The sequence below is a fragment of the Neovison vison genome, chromosome 14 (genome assembly GCF_020171115.1).
Source record: "Neovison vison isolate M4711 chromosome 14, ASM_NN_V1, whole genome shotgun sequence".
Taxonomy (NCBI): domain Eukaryota; kingdom Metazoa; phylum Chordata; class Mammalia; order Carnivora; family Mustelidae; genus Neogale; species Neogale vison.
This window is the reverse complement of record NC_058104.1, coordinates 34,303,842-34,327,369: the sequence shown is the minus strand read 5'-3', so window position 1 is coordinate 34,327,369 and position 23,528 is coordinate 34,303,842. Positions and strand designations below refer to the sequence as shown.

The 23,528-nt window shown below is 47.3% G+C and overlaps 2 protein-coding genes across 2 annotated transcripts in view; one reads left to right on the top strand and one right to left on the bottom strand.

Annotated features, from left to right (window-relative positions):
- The window catches only part of COG7 (component of oligomeric golgi complex 7), an 82,137-nt gene that overhangs the window by 20,139 nt on the left and 38,470 nt on the right, over positions 1 to 23,528 (bottom strand). Inside the window, exons 8-12 of the mRNA XM_044234052.1 lie at positions 20,435 to 20,562; positions 19,089 to 19,243; positions 13,288 to 13,404; positions 5,715 to 5,780; positions 1,174 to 1,360 (exon numbers count right to left, since the gene is read on the bottom strand). Coding sequence (XP_044089987.1) covers positions 1,174 to 1,360; positions 5,715 to 5,780; positions 13,288 to 13,404; positions 19,089 to 19,243; positions 20,435 to 20,562 — 653 coding nt within the window. The remainder of the gene's footprint in view (positions 1 to 1,173; positions 1,361 to 5,714; positions 5,781 to 13,287; positions 13,405 to 19,088; positions 19,244 to 20,434; positions 20,563 to 23,528) is intronic.
- LOC122896017 lies at positions 6,320 to 8,012 on the top strand. Its single transcript, XM_044233950.1, has 3 exons — positions 6,320 to 6,433; positions 6,627 to 7,048; positions 7,188 to 8,012. Exons 1-3 carry the CDS (start codon positions 6,320 to 6,322, stop codon positions 7,921 to 7,923), a joined length of 1,272 nt encoding a protein of 423 aa, XP_044089885.1. The 3' UTR covers positions 7,924 to 8,012.

Below are 23,528 nucleotides of genomic sequence, written 5' to 3'. Positions count from 1 at the left end.
TAGAGGCAGAGGGAGAAAATGATCAGAAGTGTCAGGTATAAATAAGACTGAGGGACAGGAGCCTGACCTCCCAGCGAGGTCAGCTCAGTTACACTCGGTCGTACGGCAGACTACGCACAATCTACATGAGTTCCAAGGAATTCCAAACAGCCTGAGAAAATACAGAGGTGGAAAATGTAACCTTAGTTTTGCTATTATAAATGAGCCGATTACAACAAACTAAACCAGATCAGCAATAAAGATAAACAGAGTTGCTTTAACCTAATCACGGAAACACGGATGAATGAACCTGCACAACTGTTTTAAGTGTTTGTCAAGCTCTAGTGCAGCCAACTGGCGGGCCAAAGTGCACGGAGATGGGGAGACCGTGTGAGGGCAGATGAAGGCTCAGACTCGTCCAGAGGCTCACTGGGCCGTTCACCCCAGAGCTCAAGGCCCACCAGGACACAATGAGATTGCATTTGGTTTCAAGGGAATGGCAATGTCTTCTCTACCTATCACCAAGACAGGTGGGGGGATGGTTCTGGAAAGGATGCTACAGTCCACTTAGGATCTTGGGGCCATTCATAGGTTGCTGCATGGTTCACTCCACGTGTTGGGAGGTTCTTCCATCCCTGGAGCCCCAAGGGGCCCAGAGCTCAAAGAGCAGCACTGCCATAGGCATACCAAGAGCTTAAGCTAAAGGGATGGCCAGAAGGGAACACTTACCCTCAGGTCCTCCTACTGCCACGAGGAGGATCAATTTCCCTCCTGGCAGGGTTGGGGGCCTCCTTTGTGGGTTCTCCCCACTAGCGGGCAGTCCACATTGTGGTTCCCTCTCTGCCATTCAGTAACAGGGGCCTGTCCCTGCCCTGGAGTCAGGGGCTACCCAGCCACCCTCCTGGCAAATCTGACTCTGGAGGGCAGTATGGCAAGCCCATCGCCACACACCTGAAGTCATGCTGTCCGTGAGGGCTCTACCGCCTCCTGTCAGTAATAAAGCTCCACTTCTCCAACTCCACACCCTTACGTCCATTCGTTCCCACCCAGTTTAGTGTTTTAGCTCCTTAAAACGCAACATAAATGAGACCGAGAGGAAGCAGTAGGGCACACAGCAGACTGCGGTCCACACGCAGAGCCGAAAAGCCTGGATGCGGGAACGGGTGACAAGACGCCATCAGTCTGGTCTCATACCTTGAGGGTATACAGTATTTCCATTAAACTGGCATATTCAGCAGGGTTATCCTTCTGGAGGTAATTATATTCTTGCCATGGGTTCTTGGCAGAGCTCTTCCTGTCTGTCAAGATGCTATCCTGAAACCCGGCCAGGCTCCGAGGGCTGTAGGAGTCAGAGAGATACTTGCCAGCTGTAGACAAAATCCTGAAATGAAAGTGATGACCATTACGCCCTGAGCTATTTGTACCGAACCTTCCTCTGGGAGCATTCAGTTTGCTCCTTCCTAAATCCCAGGATATCCTGATGAGGGAGACTTATTTCGGGTCCATTTGCTAAGAAAAGGAAGACATCCCACACCGCTGAGGAACGAGCTGGACCTCGGGTGCACAAGAGACCCCAGGTGCTTTTAGTTCCTATTTAACACTCAGTCCGCCAGCACCTGCCACCTTCCTAACGTGACAGACAGCCTACACGGGGGCCTTCATCAGTTTATTACGATCTGGGACACTGAGCATTTTCTGTGCAGCACTTTCTGGCTCCGCGGGCATCACCATCTGGAATGAACCCATGGGGAGCCACCGGCAGCGGGGGAGCCGGTCGTGGGAGAGTGGGGACAGCAGCTCGAAGCACGCCGCTAGCCACATGACTCACCGTCACACGACTGGGCCGGTGTGGGGTTCGTGTTCACTTGCCCTGTATAGTTTACTTTTGTGGTTTAGGTGCCACAGAGAGATCTACTGTGAGAAGCCAGCACTGTCCCATTTCTCAGGAAGAAAAACGCCTGGAGAACGTTCTAGGTGATGACCAACCTCTAGGGCTTGCACCTCTATCTTCTCTTTCCAACAAGGACAGTCTTCCCTGACAGATGCTGCAAAGCCTCTGCTGTCCTCCCTGAGCGCAGCTGGACCGCCCAGAACCAGGTGAACATACGCAGGACATCCCACGTGTGGCTGACTCCCCGACCCCTCCCTGACCATAACATGTCAAGAAAAAGGATCGCCCTGGCAGCTTTCTGGTTGAACTCACTTTTTAAAAAAACAAGTCCAGTGAAACCTGTCAAGGAACACGTTTACCTGCAGACAAACGAACGCATTTATAGGGCCTTCCTGGGGAGCCACAGCCGACACATGCGGCCGCCTGTCTCTGCCACTAAGCTACGGTTCTCCCTGATGCTTAAGCCTCCAGGTGGCTTCAGCTGAGTCTCTTGTCTGCCAAACCGCGGCCTGTTCCTGCCATTACCCTTTCTTCTAAGCCTTCACAATCTGTGAGGACCAAACAGGGTGTTCTTCCCGTCTAAATTCCAAGCACGGAGCACAGGGCCTGGCCCATGGGGGCTGACCCTGGGTTTGGTGAGCAAGAAGCTGAGAACTGCCTCTGGGAAATCAGCTCCCCCTGTTAGGTCACAGTCATTTGTGCCTCCCCTGGGTCATCTAGGAGGAGACTGGCACCAGTATGCCAACCACGCTGAAGAAAAATAGGTATGTCAGGAATGTTTTAAGTATTAAAGATTACAGTTTAAAATGTTAGAACAGTGTGCTCTAAAATAAGAACCAGGGCACCCGCATGGCTCCGTCGGTTAAGCGTCTTGCCTTCGGCTCACGTCATGATCTCAGGGTCCTGGGGTCGAGCCTCATGTCTGGGATTGAGCATCTCCCTCTCCCCCATGCTCATGCTCTCTCTCTTGCTATCTCTCTCTCAAATCTTTAAAAAAAAAATAAAGTGAGAATCAAATTAAAAAAAAAAAAAAGGTGGAATCGGTTCCAACTCCCAAGGAATGAACCATATCTCTTCCTCCCTAGCCTCCTCTTAGATGAACTAATCATTAGACTCAGATTTCCTAGGATGTGTGTTTACTAGTACTATGAGCTAAACCTTACTGAAATGAACACTTGATTTCTACACTCACAAAGAAATGTTCTCTCATTGCTGGAACAGGAGACAGCAGATAAGTAAACAGTCCTCACCCTCAAGAAGCTCACGGATTAAGGGGGGAGTCCGACCTGCACTAATGTGCTAACGAGTGTTCGGGGAGACAGCAGTGGGTACGCACAGAGGAGGGAGAACCCAGTGTCACACTTCCAACCACTTCAACTCATCTCCTTTCACGGGAGGTTGTTACCCACTTCTTTACAAGTCATGGAAACTTGTAAATTTACACTAGATCCCCCAAACCTGATTTTCCCATTAAACTCTCCCACTAAGACCTTTTCCCAGTGAAACCATCACTGTGCCATGAAAGTATAGAGGAGCCATGAGTATCTCTCTGTAGCTCACCCGACTTGCCCAGTGCACCAGAAAGTCCTCCAGTGGCACTCAGCCCATACATCACAAAACGATCCTTTTCTGCAAGGAAGTGATCTTAAGAGCCCCAAAGCCAATGTCACTCTTGTCGCCAAAGTAATCTAGAGTGTTCTGAGCTACTGCCTTTGTCACCTTGAGGGGTGGTGGGAGGCGTGGTCCTTGGGCCGAGGGAGTCTGGGTTCTGCAGGGGAGATTGAGGGGAGATTGACAGGCAGATAAGATAAGCTTTATAGGCAGCTGCCACACCTGTGCCTCCCGATGGGAACACAGATGGTGACTGCTGCCATTTTCCCTTTCCAGGCTCAGTGCTTCCAAGAATGATGTCACCTCTTAAAGAAGTTCCCCTGGATACGCCCGGTCCGTTCTCATCTCATGCCAAAGCTTGGGTGAGAGTTTCAGCTTCTCTGGGCTGCAAAATGCTGATAGAGAGACTCATCCTTTACCACTACCGGGTCCACTTCCTAACCAGACCCTTCTCTTCCTCTAAGAATGTAATATTCACCTTCACTAAAAGATTGAGGAAAGCCTGTATGTCCTGACATGGAAAGATGTCTGCCGTACACAGGCAGAGGAACCCAAGTCCAGGGTGGGACACTAATCTGTGGGAAAGATGGTGTGGGCAGTGCAGGGCTCACACTCTGGACGGCTCAGCTCACGTCCACGTTCGAATCACTGCCTCGTGGTCCCGTGACCTCAGACGCAGCTATTTCCACAGATCATTTCTTTCACTTGAATTACTACCTGTGCCAGACTTGATGCCTCAATGTTCCTTCATCTGTAAAATTACAGACGGATAGTACCTACCTCTTTGGTCACGGGGAGGATTAAAGATTTAATTCCTGGAAAGTCCCTAATATCAGAGCTCAATAAATATTATAGGTGGGGGCAGATGTTAATAATGTTTCTTCCAGAGAGAATATTGAGGGTGAGTGGTTTCCCTTTTTATTTCATACACTCGTGAACTGTTCTCATTTTTGCCATGAGCTAGGGCCAGGCTAGAATTACTACTGAACTTGAGAAAGTAAGAAGTGGTAGGCCTTTCCTTTAAACATCAATGTTACACTTTCAGCTCTTCCCAGGAGTCCTCGGAAAACTCGGGCCCACTCGCCCTCCACTACAGGCGCCCTTCACACGTGTGCACACGTCGGCATGAGCGTGTGCGGGGGGTTATGTTCACGGCGTTTATATTATTTACACACACTCCACTATGCGCCTGTGCTGCTTGGGTTCTACTCCGCCCGGCTCCGGAGTTCCGGACAGCAGCAGCTGCCCGTTCTACCCCGCAGCGAGACACTGCCCAGAACAGGAACCACCGTGGGAGACGGTGAACCTGAAGACAGTCCCTGGGCTCAGAAATGAAAGACAGAATGTGGCGGGACGGAGAAAGAGCTGCCTTGGAGCACTGACCCCACTCAGCCGCTCACCCCACCTTCCACCAGGCGGCTGAGTCACCGTGTACAGCGCACCCCACGCGGACCAGTGCCAGAAATTCCCTCCCACCCACATCACTTTAGGACAATAAGGAAGTACCCAAGAAAGAGGTGACGGGGCTGCTGCTAGGCCCTCAGACAACCGTACAAAAGAGACTTCTTCCCCCCAACTCCCAGAGAACACAGAAATCATCGGCTCCAAGGAGTTGACAGATTTAGGTGGAAAAAGGAAGGAGGGAAATTTGGGAGGCTGGAGCCCTTTGAGGGGAAAACCAGTTTGAACGGGATGACCTCAGGGCAAGGGAAACCCCGGCAGGTATCAGAACAGAGAAAGGAGGGGAAGAAACTTTTCCTAGGGCTGACCCCGGAAATCCTCCTTTGACACAGACTGCCCTTGGCAGCACAGAATTCCGTTGCAGAACCCAGAAGGCTGGCGAGTGAATCCCGATTCTGCCGGCTGCCCCAGGGCCTTCACCACTACCTATAATGCTGCTTCTATGGAGAAACTTAAGAGTCCCAGTAATTCACTTAGCAACAAGCAGTGGGAACCCAGCCCATTTATAATTTGGAAACAACGCGTATGGTCTCATTTGGGCTGCAACTTCCATATCTAACAAAAACTTTGTGACCACTCCCAAGGAGCTCAGAGCCTTATCCTTTTCAGGTGCTCAGTAAATGTTTAATGATGACATAATGACACTTTGTATCTAGGTACAGACAGTCCTCGAGCCTGTGACTTTCACATTTGACCGCATGTCGTCATTGTGGGCTGTATCAGGTTCTTCCCCAGCCAGGATCCCGGGGAATCGCCCACAGCTCTGGCCTACCTGTTTGCTAGCTGCTGCTCGAAGTCCCCACATTGCCGCAAGAGCTCACCACAGGTGGCTATTATCCTAAACAAAACAAAACAAAAGCACTTCAAGTTCAAGTATCTGGAATGTTGACATTTACCGGACAAATACTGTCTCATTCATAAACATTCTAACTATTCACTCCTTTTGGGGGTGCTGGGTTCTGGAGAAGTGGTTAACCATTGGACAATCTACCTGACATGTCTCACTAATCAGTAATTCGTGGAGAAGGGAAACTCGACTTCGTTCTAACATCCTCGAGACCTCTCTGCTGGGAATCGGGAGTTCTGTGCCACACGTCTCCAATAATCTTACATTTCCCAAATACTGAGGTGTGCTTTAGGGCTTTGTCCTTAATAAAATGGGTTGGAAATAGTTCATATCTAAAATTAAAAACGGGCACCTGGCAGGCTCAGTCTCAGAAGAGCATGTGACTCGATCTCGGGGTAGTGAGTCGGAACCCACCTGGGATGTAGAGACTACTTATATTTAAAAGCTTTAACAAATAAATAAATAAAATTTAGAAATCGGCAATACATTTAAAAAATCATTCACCACAATCAAGTGGGATTATTCCGGGGATGCAACAGTGGTTCTATACTTGCGAATCAGTCAACCTGATACATCACATCCACAAGAGAGAGCATAAAAATCATACAAGCATCTCAAGAGATGCGGAAAAAGCATCTGACAAAGTACAACATCCATTCATGACAAAAACTCTCAACAAAGTCGGTTTAAAGGGAACATACATCAATGTAATAAAGGCCATTTATGAAAAAATGAAAAACACACAGCTAATATCATCCTCAATGGGGCAAAACTGAGAGCTTTTCCCCTAAGGATCAAGACAAGGAGGGTGGACGGCGGCGGCGCGCACTGGCGTAGACACTCTGGGCCACGGTGGTGGTGGCACCCGCGCAGGGCCCAGCCGCCGGGGCCCCCAAAGTGCTGCTTCTGTCCGGCAAGCCCGCTGCCGCCGCCGCCGCCAGAGCCCCGGCCGGCCGGGCTCTGCCACTCATGGTGCCGGGCCCGCGAGGGGCCAGCCCCAAGGCGGCAAGTGGGGGGACGCCCCGGGCACGCAAGCGACAGCGCCTCACGCACCTGAGCCCCGAGGAGAAGGCGCTGCGGAGGAAACTGAAAAACAGAGTAGCAGCCCAGACTGCCAGAGACCGAAAGAAAGCTCGAATGAGTGAGCTGGAACAGCAAGTGGGAGATTTGGAGGAAGAGAACCAAAAACTTTTGCTAGAAAATCAACTTTTGCAAGAGAAAACTCATGGCCTTGTAGTTGAGAACCAGGAGTTAAGACAGCGCTTGGGGGGTGGGAGGTTGGGGTACCAGGTGGTGGGTATTATAGAGGGCACGGCTTGCATGGAGCACTGGGTGTGGTGAAAAAATAATGAATACTGTTTTTCTGAAAATAAATAAATTGGAAAAAAAAAAAAAAAGACAGCGCTTGGGGCTGGATGCCCTGGTTACTGAAGAGGAGGTGGAGACTCAGACCAAGGGGAATGGAGCGAGGCCGGTGGCCGGGTCTGCTGAGTCCGCAGCAGGTGTAGGCCCAGTTGTCACCCCTCCAGAACATCTCCCCATGGATTCTGACAGCGTTGACTCTTCAGACTCTGAGTCTGATATCCTGTTGGGCATTCTGTTCAACTTGGAGCCAGTCATGTTCTTCAGATGTCCTTCCCCAGAGTCTCCCAGCCAGGAGCAGCATCCAGAAGCCCATCCAGAAGGACCCAGTTCCTTACCAACCTCCCCTTTTCTGTCACTGGGGACGTCATCAGCCAAGCTGGAAGCCATTAATGAACTGATTCGTTTTGATCACGTATACACCAAGCCCCTAGTCTTAGAGATACCCTCTGAGACAGAGAGCCAAGCTAATGTGGTAGTGAAAATTGAGGAAGCACCTTTCAGCCCCTCAGAGAAAGATCACCCTGAATTCACTGTCTCAGTGAAGGAAGATCTTGTAGAAGATGACTTCATTCCAGAGCTGAGCACCTCAGATCTGCTTTCATCCAGCCACTGCCTGAAGCCATCTTCCTGTCTATTGGATGCTTATAGTGACTGTGGATATGAGGGCTCCCCTTCTCCCTTGAGCGACATGTCCTCTCTGCTTGGTGTAGACCATTCTTGGGAGGACACTTTTGCTAACGAACTCTTTCCTCAGCTGATTAGTGTCTAAGGAATGATCCAGTGCTGTTACCCTTTTCTTTTGACCATTATACTGCCTGGAAGATAGCAAAGAAGCCTGTGCTTCATTTAAAAAGCCAAAGTACAGGGTGTACAGTGCTAGGGAATTCCCTTAAAGTATTTGTCTGTTAAACTGTATAGGTCACCCCAAGTATTGTCTTTGTCATCCAGCAGTCCAAGGTACTCAGATATATTACTACAATCCAGAATTACAGTTTTTGAGGTTGTACCCTTAAGGGCAGTAGTCTGCCCTAAAATTCTTACGTAAGGGTCATCACACAAGCATCTTAGACATGAAATTTATGAGTGGCCCTTTAACATTTCTTTTACTCCTTCTTGGCATCCCAGGCTTGCCTCCAATTTTAAGTCTTTAGTTTGCTTCTGCAAGCAGAGAACCTACCTGAGGGGGCCCTTTCCCTCATGTACAGTTCACGTAAAGATCAAGAATCTTGTGTAAAACTATGGAAATTTACTGTGTAAATGCCTGATGGAATCTTTCCCTGCTAGTGTAATTTTTGGAAGGTGCTTTCTCCATTTATTTAAAACTACCTGTGCAATTAAAAAGTGCAATGCAAAAAAAAAAAAAAAAAGACAAGGATGACCACTCTATCCACTTTCATTCAACATAGCACTGGGAAGACCTAGCCACGGCAATCAGACAAGAAATAGAAATAGAATACCAGACTGGTAAGGACAAGGTGAAGCTTTCACTATTTGCAGGTGACATAATATAATATAGAGAACCCTAAAGACTCCACCAAAAAACCACTAGAACTGATTGATGAATTCCATTAAGTCAGTGGATACAAAATCAGTATACAGAAATCTGTTGCTTGCACTAATCATGAAGAAGCAGAAAGTGAAAAATTTCCAACTGCACCAAAAATAATAAAACACCTAGAACTAAAAATCAAACGGACAAAAAGACCTATATTCTGAAAACTACAAAACACTTATAAAAGGAACTGAAGAGGATACAAATAGAAAGAAGTTTTATGCTCATAGTTGGAGGAGTCAATATTGTTAAAATGTCCACACTACCCAAGGCAATCTATAGATTTAATCCAATCCCTATCAGAATATCAACAGCATTTTTCACAGAACTAGAACAAACAACCTAAAATTCATATGGAACCATAAAAGACCCTGAAAATAGCCAAAGCAACCCTCAGAAAGATGAACAAAGTGTGAGGGATCACAATTCCAGATTTCAAGATATATCAGAGTAATCCAAACAGTACGATATTGGCACAGTAACAGTGACTAATCACCAGAACAGAATGGAGAGCTCAGAAATAAACCCACACATATATGGTCAATTAATCCTCGACAAAGGAGGCAAGAATAAACAATGGGGAAAAGACAGAATAAATAAACATCTTCAACAAATGGCGTTGGGAAAACTGGATAGCCCCATGCAGAACAATGAAACCGGATTACTTCCTTACACCATATGCAAAAATAAACTCAAAATGGATTAAAGCTTAAATGTGAGGCCCGAAACCTTAAAACTTCCAGGAGAAAATATAGGCAGTATTTCTTTGACATCAGCCATAAAAACATTTTTCTAAATAGGTCTCCTCAGGCAAGGGAAACAGAAGTGAAATTTAACTATTGGGACACCACCACCAAAATAAAAAGCTTTTGCTTTTTGCGAAGGAAACCACCAACAAAACATAAAGGCAATCTACTGAATGGGACAAGATATTTGCAAATGATATATCCGATAAGGGGTTAACACCCAGAGTATATAAAGAACATATGCAACTCAACACCAAAAAAATGAAATAATCCAATTAAAAAATGAGCAGAGCAGATTTTTCCAAAGACAGACAAATGGCTAACAGACACATGAAAAGACGCTCAACATCACTCATCATCAGGGAAATACAAATCAGAATCACAAAGAGGTATCACGTCACACCTGTCAGAATGGCTACGATCAAAAATAAAAGAAATAATAAGCATTGGAACACCGGGGTGGCTCAGTCAGTTAGTCAATAGCCGAAACTATTGATTTCGGCTGAGGTCATGATCTCAGGGTCGTGAGACTGATCCCCGCATCAGGCTCTGTGCTGAGCCCAGAGCCTGCTTAAGGTTCTCTCTCCTCCTTCTGCCTCTTCCCCCAACTCATGCTCGCTCGCTCTCTCGCTCTCTAAAAAATAGGAAGGAAGGAAGGAAGGAAGAAAAAGGAGAGAGAAAGAAAGAAAGAAAGGAAGGGAAGAAGGAAGAGAGGGAGGGAGGGAGGGAAAGGAAGGAAGAAAGAAAGAAAGTATTGGTGAGGATGTGAAGGAAAAGGAACCCTCTTGCACTGTTGGTGGGAATGTAAACTGGTGCAGGCACTCTGGAAAACAGTACGGAGCTTCCTAAAAAAATTAAAAACAGAATTACCATATGCTCCAATAATGTCACTATTGGGTATATATCAAAGGAAACAAAAACACTAATTCAAAATATATACCCATCCTTAAGTTGACTGCAATGTTATTTACAATAGCCAAGATACAGAAGCACAAATGAATGGACAAAGTGTGTGATACACAGATGGACAATGGACCCAGCCATAGGAAATGAGATCTTGCCATTTGCGATCACATGAATGAACCTAAAGGTATTATTCTAAGTGAAGTAAGTCAAAGACAATTGACCGTATGATTTCACTCACACGTAGATTTTAAGACACAAAGCAAAACAAAAGAGACAAATAGACTCTTGAGTACAGAAAACAAACAATGACTGCGGGGGCGGGGTGGGGGGAGGGTGGAGGGATGGGTGAAACAGAGAAAGGGGGTTAAAAAAAATTAAGTTAAAATTTAAAAACCAAAAGTCATTACTTAGTATTTGTTAGATGTCTGCTATTTGCAAGACAAAGAAAACTGGTTTTATACTGTGTCTCTCTCTGATCCCATGAAAGGCAGATGAAGAGTAATCCATTTGGCTTCTCAGAGGTAAGACTGAATGACCATCATACCTTTACTTAATAATCTTTTAATTTTCAAGTAATTTTATGCGAGGCCCTAAAGTCCAGCGACCGAGTCCTTCAACACCAAACTATAAATGTCAGGACAAATCCAAGGATTAAAAACATCTTAAGTCTAGTTAATTTTTAACTTCTCTGCAAGTGCCTATCCATCACCAGGGTATCTAGGCATTCCATCATAAGAAAGGTTTATGAGAAAATGAAATATTCCACTTTCCACTTGCCTCGAGTGCAACAGAATAACCTGGTATGTAGTATTTTCCAGTGTACCAAGCCGCCACACATGCTAGGGGGATACAGTTAGCATCGAGAATATTAAATTTCATCCCCCAAAATTAGAAGTCCAGATCAGAGCCCATGAAGAAATTATCCGAATGGCCCTGGGAGGTGCTGGATCTGCTCTGATTAAAGACAGCTTTCAGGGGTGCCAGGGGGCTGAGCTGGTTGGGCATCTGACTCCTGGTTTCAGCTCAAGTCATGATCTCGGGGTCATGGGATTGAGCCCGGAGTTGGACTCCATGCCATGGAGTCTGCTTGTCCCTCCCCCTCTGCCCCTTGCCTCGCTCCCTCACTCCCTGACAGAGAATAAATCAATCCTTTAAAAAAAAAAAAAGAAAGAAAGAAAAAAAGACAGCTCTCAGAGGATCTGGACGTGCTCTGGTGTGGACCACCACACTGAGAACAAGCGTCGAGGCACCCTGCGCACACTACCTAGGCCAGGGGTCACGCGAGAGGGTGAAGGTCAGCCGCCCTCTTCGGAATGTACAACCATGAAGAGTGGTTTTAAGGAAAAGAAATTCCGGGTTGTCGTTCATCTCAGCCGAAGAGAAGAGCCGCTGCCCCACGTGGTAGCAGAGCAGCGGCACAAGAGAACGTACGGCCAGGCTGGCGGGGACTTCAGCGACCAGCGCCAGGGAGATGATGCAAACCCACTGCTTCTAGGGCTTCCAGTGTTTAGGTGATGTTAGAAATCTGGATTATGTTAAATCTGGTTTACAAATGTGGACAACGAACCCCAAATTTTGTAAATGATGTGATCAAACCATGTCCATAGGTCAGGTCTGGCCACAGGCCAGCAGTCTACACTTTCTACACTTTCTGGCTGGACCTTCTCAAGGGCCAAACCCTTGCAGGCCACTGCTGATCACACTCCCACCAGGGCTCAGGGCTTGGGGCAATGGGGTCTATCTAGTGGCCCACAGGTCACAGGGGCTACCCCAGGATCTAGCCATCAACCACCACTTGGAAGAGTGACCACAAAGCCTGTTATGAATTCTAACATGGTCCTTTAAGGCCAGATAATGTTGCCTTACCACTTAGTGGTATGGCGTTTAGATCTAGAAAACAAAATCTGGGGTCCCTGGCTGGCTCAGTCAGTGGAAGGTGTGACTCTTTATCTCAGGCTTCTGGGTTTGAGACCCAAGTTGGGTGTAGAGATTACTTTAAAAAAAAAACCTTACAAAAAATTTTTAAAATTTAAAAATAATAAAAATAGGATCTAATTAGCTACATATTTTCTAAAATATAAGTTCCAAGTTATTTTAGCCTGAAAAATTATACGCTAAGGGGAAAATAAATCTCAAGCCAAATATAAAAAAATATAAGTCCCCTAAGGAGATGAGACATACACAGACTAAAATGCTTGAACAGTGAGGGGGGGTCTCTCTGGGCTGCTGTTGCCGCTGCTGCTGTTTTTAACTGGCTTGTTTTTAGAGTTTGCTTTAAGATTATTTATTTATTGGGGCGCCTGGGTGGCTCAGTTGGTTGGACGACTGCCTTCGGCTCAGGTCGTGATCCCGGAGACCCGGGATCGAGTCCCACATCGGGCTCCCAGCTCCACGGGGAGTCTGCTTCTCTCTCTGACCTTCTCCTCGCTCATGTTCTCTCAAATAAATAAATAAAACCATAAAAAATATATATATTTATTTATTTATTTGAGAGACAGAGATCACAATTAGGCAGAGAGGCAGAAGTGAGAGGAGGAAGCAGGCTCCCTGCTGAGCAGAGAGCCCCATGCAGGGCTCAATCCCAGGACCCTGGGATCATGACCAGGCGCCCCTAGAGTTTGCTTTAAAAAAAAAAGAAAGCAGGGGCACCTGGGTGGCTCAGTGGGTTAAGCCGTGCCTTCGGCTCAGGTCAGGATCCCAGGGTCCTGGGATTGAGCCCCGCATCGGGCTCTATGCTCAGCAGGGAGCCTGCTTCCCCCTCTCTCTCTCTGCCTGCCTCTCTACCTACTTGTGATTTCTGTCTGTCAAATAAGTAAATAAAATCTTAAAAAAAAAAAAAAAAACACGCTCATCAATTTTACGTATTCCATAATGCATGTTTCTGCCTACTACATGGGGCACACATTTAAGTTACAGCCCTCATTTTTACCTGATGGAATTCTGAAAAGCTGTCCAATCTTCTTGAAAAAGTGAGTTGGGAGGAATGTCATCGAGCTTACACTTCTTTCGTATTGACTGGAGAGTACTGGTGAAATCAGACACGTACCTATGCGGAAAGAAAAAAAACCCGACAGGGATGTCAGCATAGACTCCTCGGCTCTAAAGACACCTGGAATCATGTGGCTTTGGGAAAAGGGCTAAGGACCCTGAGAGCTTCTTTAGAGGCCTGTAAAATCTGACCATAGCAGGGTCTTCTCTGTATGGCTGGACCATCTTTTTCACCTGGAAGGGCAGAGTTAAGGGAGATGCTCAAGACGAGACAGAAGGAGAGAGCCACTAAGACGAAGATTCTGGCGACCCACCAGGTGAGAGGTGGTGCTGAGAACGCCTCCCCGGCCCAAAGAACTGCCCTGACATGTCACAGGCCCGTGATGATACCTGACCGCCACCGAGCACACTGTAAGGCAGCTCGCCAACGCACAGGGTACTCTTGCAGGATTCCCGGCCCCCTCCCCGGCCCCCAGTTTAGATTAAACAGCCAAGCTCCACAGCAGGCAGGTTCCCAGCTTGAATGGCACAGGATGTGAAATGGATTCGAAGCTGAGGCATCTCCCTCCCCGCCCAGGCTGCTGTCTGCTTCCCCAGACCCCAGCTGCTTCCCTGCCCAGCACGCAGCCCAAGTACAAGTCCACCGCTTCTTTCCTGTGTGTGTTTAATGTATGTGCTGTCACCAGGTTAGAAGCTCCAGAGGAAGAGGGACTATGTCCTTGTGGCTCATAAGTGTCCCCAGGAAGGAGCACGGAGCTGGGAACAAAAGAGACACCTGGAAACAGTTCCTGGATGAATGCAAGACTTGCACTGGGGCCCTGAGAAAGTATCTGGGTGTCTTTGGGACTGTTTTCTCATCTTTAAAATGGACTTAAGGAATGGTGTCTTCTACATTGCCTCAAGGAATTGTGATGATCAAATAAATGAACTAGGGGTTTCTGGGTGGCTCAGTCGGTTAAGCGTCAGACTCTTGGTGTTGGCTCAGGTCACAATCTCTGGGTCATGACACTAAGCCCCACATCGGGCTCTACGCTCAGTGTGGAGTTTGCTTGTCCCTCTCCTTCCTCTCGAGCAAGCTTGCTCTCTTTTGCAAATGAATAAATAAAATCTTTAAAAACTAAATAGATGAAATAATATATACAAAAGTTCTTTGAAAAGAATAAAAGGAAAGCTGCTGGGGGGTTGTTTTCTGAGACGTACACTTCCTGGAACGTGAGCGAAGGTGTGCACGTCCTTGGGAGGGTACGGTGAGGAGGACCGGGTGAGCAGGGGTCTCATTCTCTGGAAACCACGAGGCTCCCTGAAAACCCAGGACATCTGTGTGCATCACAAGAAGCCTGACCTTGCTCCCTTCCCAAACCACAAACCTTAAGTGAGGAAGGTGGGTTGTGCCCCGCAGGGCACAGCCCTGAAGTCAGCTTTCTTGGGGAGATCGGTCCTTGGTGGATGGGGAGGGGCCTCAAGGACCACCTGACAGAGGGATGCTGAGGAACATAATCATGCTTCAGCGGCAGGTTGAACAACTGGGCCACCACCCCGCGACTATGACAAACGTGTCTTACCAGGCTGTGCGACCTGCCGCTGGACCTGCTTGGCAGCAGCTCATGGGTGTTCCCAGCTTGCAGAGTGGGCAGCAGAGCACTGGAGCGGGGGTGGGGGGGTCTCCCGTTCAGCCAGTGTGTATCACATCACATTTTCATCACATTTATGCCCAGATTTTCCAATTCTCTCTCATGATCAACATCTCCAGGTGTCTCCACCACGTAAGGGTCGCTGTGTTGGGGGCTTTAATTACCTGCTTTCACTTACTAGCCACGAACGCCATGGGGAGAGCCTCATCACTCGGAGAAAAGATGTCAGGACACCAAGACATCCTAAGCAGCAAGCATCAGAGCCGTGAGCCTGGCAGGGCTCCAACACCAGAGCCCACACTCCCGGCAGAGCTGGAAAGCCCCTGATTCTGAAACCCCTTCTCGCCTGTTATACCCTTCGAACTCACTCTGGTTCAAGTTAGGCCAGGCCCCTCCTGCCTCCCCTGCATGCTCCGTCCTGCCGTCCCCAATACCCCTCCCTATGACTGAACAGTTTCCCATCTCAACCCCGCTCGGGTTAGCTTCACACTGATTGTCCCCATTCTACAGACAGCAGCTGCTGGGGTAGCTTCCAAATCTTCCCTTCTCGAGGGGACCTAGTTTCACCATGGCCCCTCTCTACGGTTTGAATTTTTAACATAGATTTGTGTTATTTTTTTTTAATGAAGTAATCTAAATAACCAACAGAAGAACCATCTCACTCACAACAGCTGAGAAAAGCAGGGGATAAGAGAGAGGAACAGTCTTATATACATTAGTTCCTCAAGATACAATAGTAAAGGATGAGGCGCCTGGGTGGCTCAGCGGGTTAAAGCGTCTGCGTTCAGCTCAGGTCATGATCTCAGGGTCCTGGGATTGAGCCCAGTGTGCTCAGCGGGGAGCCTGCTTCCTCTTCTCTCCCTCTCTGCCTGCCTCTCTGCCTATTTGTGATCTCTGTCTGTCAAATAAATAAATAAAATCTTAAAAAAAAAAAAAGATATAATAGTTAAGGTTGATTAAAAAACTCCTTTAAAGTACGGAGGAAAGAGCTCAATGTCTTCTTTTGAAGGAATAAAAGCAAAATGTTCAAAAGTGGGTATTTTGGGGTGCCTGGGTGGCTCAGTGGGTTAAAGCTTCTGCCTTCGGCTCGGGTCATGGTCCCAGGGTCCTGGGATCGAGCCCCGCATCAGGCTCTCCGCTTGGCGGGGAGCCTGCTTCCCTTCCTCTCTCTGCCTGCCTCTCTGCCTACATGTGATTTCTGTCTGTCAAATAAATCAATCTTTAAAAAAAAAAAGGTATTTTTTTAGCAGAAAGACTAAGGGTGGGAGGAAGACTTTCACATTTCTTTTTTAAAGATTTTATTTATTTATTTGCCAGGGGGGGGGGGGAGAGAGTGCGAGCAAGAGAGCACAGGCAGACAGAGAGGCAGCAGAGGCAGAGGGAGAAGCAGGCTCCCCGCAGAGCAAGGAGCCCGATGTGGGACTCGATCCCAGGACGCTGGGATCATGACCTGAGCCGAAGGCAGCGGCTTAACCAACTGAGCCACCCAGGCATCCCAAGACTTTCACATTTTTATACGTTTACGTGTTTTTAAAAAATTACTCTAATGCAGGCGCCTGGGTAGCTCAGTTGTTAAGCGTCTGCCTTCAGCTCAGGTCATGATCCAGGGTTCTAGGATCAAGCTCCAGATGGGGCTTCCTGCTCAGCGGGAAGCCTGTTTCTCCCTCTCCAACTCCCCCTGCTTGTGTTCCTTCTCTCACGGTCTCTCTCTCTCTCTTTCTCAAATAAATAAATAAATAAAATTTAAAAAAAATTACTCTAATGTATTATTTTTGTTATTTCATAATAAAATTTTTAGATCCCAATAAAAAAGTTCTTTCTACCCACAAGATCTTGGTTGGTGGTGGAGACAGAAATTGGCCAGTTCTGTCCAATGAGACTTACTGCTCATACTCCTTTCTGCGGGCACACATCTGGGTTTATCTGGTTACTCCTCGATCTGAGATCCGCGCCTGTGTCCTTGGCGGCCCTACGGCCTCCACCGTGAGCTGCCCTCCGATGGTGCTGACCACCGGCTGCGGGGACTGAGAGCTCTGGCTCCACGGACCTCAGAGGTCACAGGGGCGTGCCCAGTATTTCGGAATGACAAGAGCTCCCTGAGCTTACTATAGGAAAACAGCATTCTGCTCAATTAAAAAAAAAAAAAAAATTCTTGTGGGACACCTGGGTGGCTCAGTTGGTTGAGCATCCGGCTCTTGATTTTGGCTCAGGTCATGACCTCAGGGTCGTGAGATCAGGCCCCGCGTCAGGATCCACGCTGAGTACGGAGCCTGCTTAAGATTCTCTCTCTCTCTCTGCTGCCCCTCACCCCGTCCCAAGCCTGCATGCTCTCCCTCTCTCTAAAACAAAAATAAGAAATAAAAATAAATTTCTTAAGACTGAGGGCAACTATAATCTAGAACAAGCTACCAAGAGAAGGGCTTTGGAGAGCCCGAGAATGTGTCTGTGTGCAAGCCGGAGACCGCAGCTCTGACCACCTGTGGCCGTGGCGCCCGGACTGCACGGGTCCGAGAACCCAGCCTCACGCAGCCTGCTCGCTTGTTCTGTCCCCCAACTAAACGTCACTTCGCATCCTCTTCTTTCTTCCTTCACACAGCTCTGCTGCGATGTAAGTCACACACTGCACAATTCACCCATGTAAAGAGCACAATTCAACAGTTTTCAGCGTAGTCAAGAGCTATGTGACCGTCACCACAGTCGACTTCAGAACATTTTCATCGCCCAAAAAAGCAGCCCCGTCCGTTTTAGGAGTCACCCCCCACCCCCTTCAGGTGCCCACCTCTCCTCAGCCCGAGGCAACCATCAGTCTATCTTCTGTTTCTATCGATTTGCCTGTTTTGGACACTTCATATAGACAGAATCATAAAACACATGGTCTTTTATGACTGACTTCCTTCACTTAGCATGTTTATATTTTTTTCATCTTGTATTTTTAATTACGTAAGCAATGTGTGAACATATGCTTTCTTCTAAAAGTCAGAAAACAACAAATAAAGCTGAATTCCCTATGAACACCACCCTAATCCTTCCCTGCCTCCCCATCCCTCTTGATGTTTTGAGTTTGTGGCCTAACCTTCCACACCTCAGGGCTCAGCAAAATTTTCTGCTAAGGTCCAGATATTTTAGGCATTGCAAAGCCCAAGGTCTGTCGTAACTATTGAACTCTACCTTCATAGACCAGAGGTAAGTGAAGGGGCACGGTTGCATTCCAACGAAACTTTATTTACAAAACCAGAGGGCAGGCCAGCTTTGGCTCTTGAGCTAGTTTGCTGACACCCATTCTACAGGAATATATAACGCATGTTAAAGCATTAAAACAGATTCAGAACAGGGATTGGTACTTTTGACTTTTTTGTAAGAAAAAGTTTTCCTGACATACGGTCACACCCATTCATTTACATGTCATTTACAAAAGTCTCTACCGACTGCGCGGCCCACAAAGCCTACAATGCTTACCCATCTGGCCCTCTGAGGAAAAAGCTCGCTGAACCCCACTATGGAAAAGATACCTTATTTTTTGTATTTTTTACATACTGTATTGGACTCTACATAATATTCTGCAACTTTGTTTTTTTCCCTGGACACCACATTTTGGAGATCCATCAATGTGGATATATGTTGATCTAATTAAGGCTGTAACAGCCAGAGTTCCCTTGTATGAACATGTACATTATTTAGTCATTGCCAAATTCATGGACATTCAGGTTGCTTCAAATGTTCCACTATCAGTAATGGTGCTACAAGGAATATCCTTGAGATTGCCCCCTCAGGGGGAATAAAAACAAAGATTGCCCCTTCGGGGGATAGGCGGGGGGAATGCCTGAGTGGCTCAGTTGGTTAAGTGTTTGCCTTCAGCTGAATTCACGATCCGGAGTCTTAGGACTGACCCCCCCCACCCGCCGCCCCCGGTCAGGCTTCTTGTTCAGTACTGAGCCTGCTTCTCCCTCTCCTCCTCACTCATGCTCTATCTCTGTCTCTCTCAAATAAAGATTGCCCCGGGCTCAGGCACATGTGCTACTCCAGGGCTCAGAGCAGGAACACAGAACACACGCATTTTTAACTGGGGCAGACAGCACCCTCTATGTGACCTGTCCCCACACCCCAGCCTTACTTGGCAAAGAGGGATTTCAGTGCTGCCAGCAAGCCGCAGGTCCCCAGGCCGTTGGTGAATCTGACGCATCTGTCGACGGCTGCAGAAGCCAGACCAAAGAGCTTGTTCACGGAGTGGCTCAGCTCCTGCACGCAGTCAATGACTTCCCCGTGTTCCTGGTCAGCAAATATGGACAAATGAGGGCTGCCTCAGACTCAAGAACAGATGAATAGACAACATTAAGATGGAGATTTCAAACCTCCCGGCACGTGGTCAGGCAGCAGAAACGCAGCCCCAAAGCTGCGGAGCTCTTCCAGAGCCCGAGCCAAGGGCAGGACGTCTACATGGCCAGTAAGATCTCACACACCAATCCCTGGAAGAAAAGCCTTCCATTTTTCACCTCTTTCCTCTTTTTCTGTGATTAAGATGGCATCTCCCCTCTGGCTCTAAAGCTAGAATTCAAATTCTCTGTATCAGACTCTCCAAAAGAATGCAGCGAAAGGAAAATCTTCCTTCAGGGGCAAGAATGTAACTGAGGCGGAGCGGACTTTCTAGGCACATCACTAGAAAATGGAAAAATGGCAGGAGGCAGCAGAGTTTAACTAGTGGGAGATCTGCTCTTAAATGTCAACTCGTGTCATGCTAGATCACCACAATACTGGCAGCGGGAATGCCTTCCCTCACCCTCGGAGGCTCGTCCGAGGGAACCTGCCCCCGGGGCACCGTCCCTGAGTCCTTGGCTCCTGTGCCCATCTGCACCCAGGCTCTGTGAGGCTTTGAGAAGCCCAGTCTAAGATCACGGATTGGTCCTTGCTTCTCAGGGCCAGAAACCACTGCCAGCAACGAAGAGAGGACACAGAGAAAAGGGTGCCTTCCCTGATTCTCCAGTCTCAAAATAGGACACTGACTATAAGCTCCTCAAGGGCAGAAAACACCACTTGTTCGTGCTTTTCTAGTTTCCAGCATTTAAAGTAATGTCTGTATGCAGTAAGTGCTCAGTAAATGCTCATCAAGTAAAAAAAAAAGAAAAAGAAGGGGGCGCCTGGGTGGCTCGGTCATTAGGTGTCGGCCTTCAGCTCAGACGGAAGACTGCCATAGTAAGAATTCATTATCTGGGAGATCATCAACTTCCCCCCAAAGATTTAAGCCTCTCATTCTGCTGGACCTTTATTTGAGATTTTAAATAGAAAATCGGTAACATCTCCATGGTCTCATTTTACACCTGGATTGCAAGAGTCCACTGGGTCCTAGAGCCCGTTTTTTGCCCCCCGCCCACCCCCATTCCCAGTCTTTGCACCCCACCCCCCTCCCTGGGGCTGGCAAACCAGAGGCTCCCTGCCTGGCCACGGGGGGGACTGGGCCATTACCAAGGGCACCGCGCTGATCTGGATGAGGACATTCTTCTCTTCCAGGTCGCCGTACTTCAGCTGGTACGGTTTGTATGGACCATACACAGCCTCCACCAGTTCCGTGACTTTCACCAGGTTGTACTCATCTTGAGGGGATGAAAAATTAAAATCGATAATGAACAAAGGGGCCAAAATTGCTGGAAAGCAACGGGTGATGGTACTCTGCTGGAACTTGTCTGGCTTCACCTTAGGGGTGACTGACTGCATTTTGTGAATGTGCTGTGGCTATTCATGGAAGCTGCAGCCATCACTTCAGTAAATAATTCTGAGGAACTTGGGCTCGGGGTGTAATTTGTCTAGAGCACTAAGATGCCAACTCCCTTCGTCCCACAACCCACCATGGCTAAGAATCACTTCAAATGATAACTCTAGTCAAGGGCCAGTTCCAGAAGTGCCACAGAGAAAAGGGTCTGCTGGAATATTTTTCCAGGACTTTAGAGACAGGATACCTCATATACTAGGCATCCCCAAAATTCCTATATTCGCCTACATTTAAAAAAAAAAACAAATAAACAAAGCATGTTTGTACCAAAAATCGAAATGGGCACCTTCCAAGAATAGCAACTCAGCTTCTAGGCTGAATACTGACACCCAAGTGACGTCAGCATCCGCTGATAAACCTTGCCTGAATCAACTTACGCTGCTGATTATAAAATGATTTCCTAATCCTCTCGTTTCTTCTAGATCTACTTGCAGGTCTTCTCTTACAAAGAAAAGATCTTCCTTTGTCGCTCTCTTTAATATAATAAATCCCATGAACTCGTAAATTCTTCCATATTCACGGTGTTATGATCCACTATTGTCATTATCCGCTTTGACGCTCAAATGGTTTTGAATCTGGTCAGCGGGGGCCCCTGCAGGCTGCCTCCTGAAATCTTTCTGACGTGTCCCTCCCTAATCAGCCTCTGAGTACCTCAGCTGGAATCCAGAATCTTTCTCTAGCCTGCAAGGACCCACGCAGGCCGACCTCAGGAGGAGAAAGAGGCAGGCAGTGGCGAAGGAAGGCTCTTCTGTCCAGGCTCCCCTGCCTCCTACTTACGTGACTGTGTACAATGACAGAACTCTGGAGGCCTGTTTCCTCAACTATAGATTAAGATTAATAAAGGCATCGATCTTATAAGGCCTTAGTGGGGATTACATAAAATCTGTGTCTAGCCTGTGGGAACACTCCATAAAAGCCAGCTCTTTCTGATTCATGTATTTTAACTGCCCCAGCCTTTCCTCCTTTACCATCCCCCTGGCCCCCAGCCTTCTCTCAGCCCCTCGGACACACCGGGCTCCCTTCCGGTCATGTGCCGATGCTTCTGTCCAGAAGGATCTTGTTCTCCCTTATCCTGCGGCATCTGGTCACCTCCCCATTTTTCTTCCAGGACTCACTCAGCTCAAGTCACCAGGCTCGATCAGCTTTGTTGGCTCACATATGCTCCTAGAACCACTGTGTTTTTCTTCAAAGTACTCATCTCATTTTGTAATTATACACCCGTTACTATGATCATTAGGTTATCTCCCACTGGAACAGATGATGGGTGACGGCAGGGACGGTCTGGTTTTGCTCGGCACAGCAACCTCAGCGTCCGGCATTCCAGAACTCGTCCATTTGTAGTTGAACAGAATAAATTAAATACATTGTGATCTATCTATAAAGCAGTCACGAAAAATAACTGGACATCTACATATACAAAAGACACACACACAAGTTGGGAACCAGAGGTGCAAGTGGGAAGACAGAAGCTACGAACCTGTGGTGGTGGATCTGCTTTGGAACGATCTAGAACAATCCACTGTTCCAATTCTTTGGAACAAACTAGAAACATGCATTTCCTAGCTCTGTTCAACAAAAGGCCCTAGAAGCCCAGCAACAATGAGTACCCTCGGTGTCCAGACCTTGTTCTAAATACCATTTACCACTAGAAGAAACCAGACTCCTTGGGAAAATACAGATCTGAGGCAGGGAAGGTATGTGTTCCTGGAACAGTTTGTGCCAAACAGCAAGAATGCACTTAAAGACTGATGGGGACACGTTGAAAAGATCCAGGAGGCAGCCCAAAGGGGGCAACCACTGACCAAATTGGAAATAATTCAAGCATCAAAATGAATAGTGGCAACAACAAATCATAACACAATGAGTAAAAAAAGAATCCAGGAATTCACAGTGATATGAAAGTGAGGAAAGGGGCCACCAGGCTGGCTCAGTCAGAAGACCACGAAACTCTTGAACTCAGGGTTGTGAGTTCGAGCACCACATGGGGTGTACAGCTTACGTAAATAAATAAAACTTTTTTAAAAAGTGAGGAAAGGGAAATCTCTTTTTTATAAAAGAAGGCCACAAACAGATGTAGAAGGAAGCAGAGAATTAGGAAATCATCATTTTATAATCAGCAGTGTAAAAGTTTATTCAGGCAAGGATTATCGATGGAGGCTAAAGTCACTGGGTAAATATTTTTTGAGGATTAGTATATTTCTATGGGCTCAAGGCATCACTCCATGGGTTACTTAATTTAAGATTTTATTTATTTACTTGAGAGACAGGTGGAGAGTGAGCGAGCACAAGCGGTGAAAAGCAGAGGGAGGAGGAGACTCCCCGCTGAACAAGGAACCAGATGTGGGACTCAATCCCAGGACCCTGCATGACCTGAGCCAAACGCAGACACTTTAACCGACTGAAGCATCCAGGCACCCTTAAGTCCACCCTTAAGTAATCCTTAAGTAATAAGGATTACTTACGAGTTACAAAGAGGAAGAAGTACGTTTATAATGGAGAGATCTAGTGGATACATCTACTAAGTGATTAATCCAACCATCACCAATGACTGGACATTATGTGTCTCCTGCCGTGGTGCCACAGGAAACACACCCCCTCATCAATGCAGCATTCTTGCCAAAATATTTCATCTAAATCTAATCTTGAGGAATCAATCAGACAGTTCCAGAATATGGGACATTCCACTAGAAAACTACCCTATATTCTTCAAAGAGGTCAGTGTCTTGAAAGACAAGAAAGATGAGGTGACTGTTTCAGATTAAGAGATGAAAGAGACAAGACAACCAGATA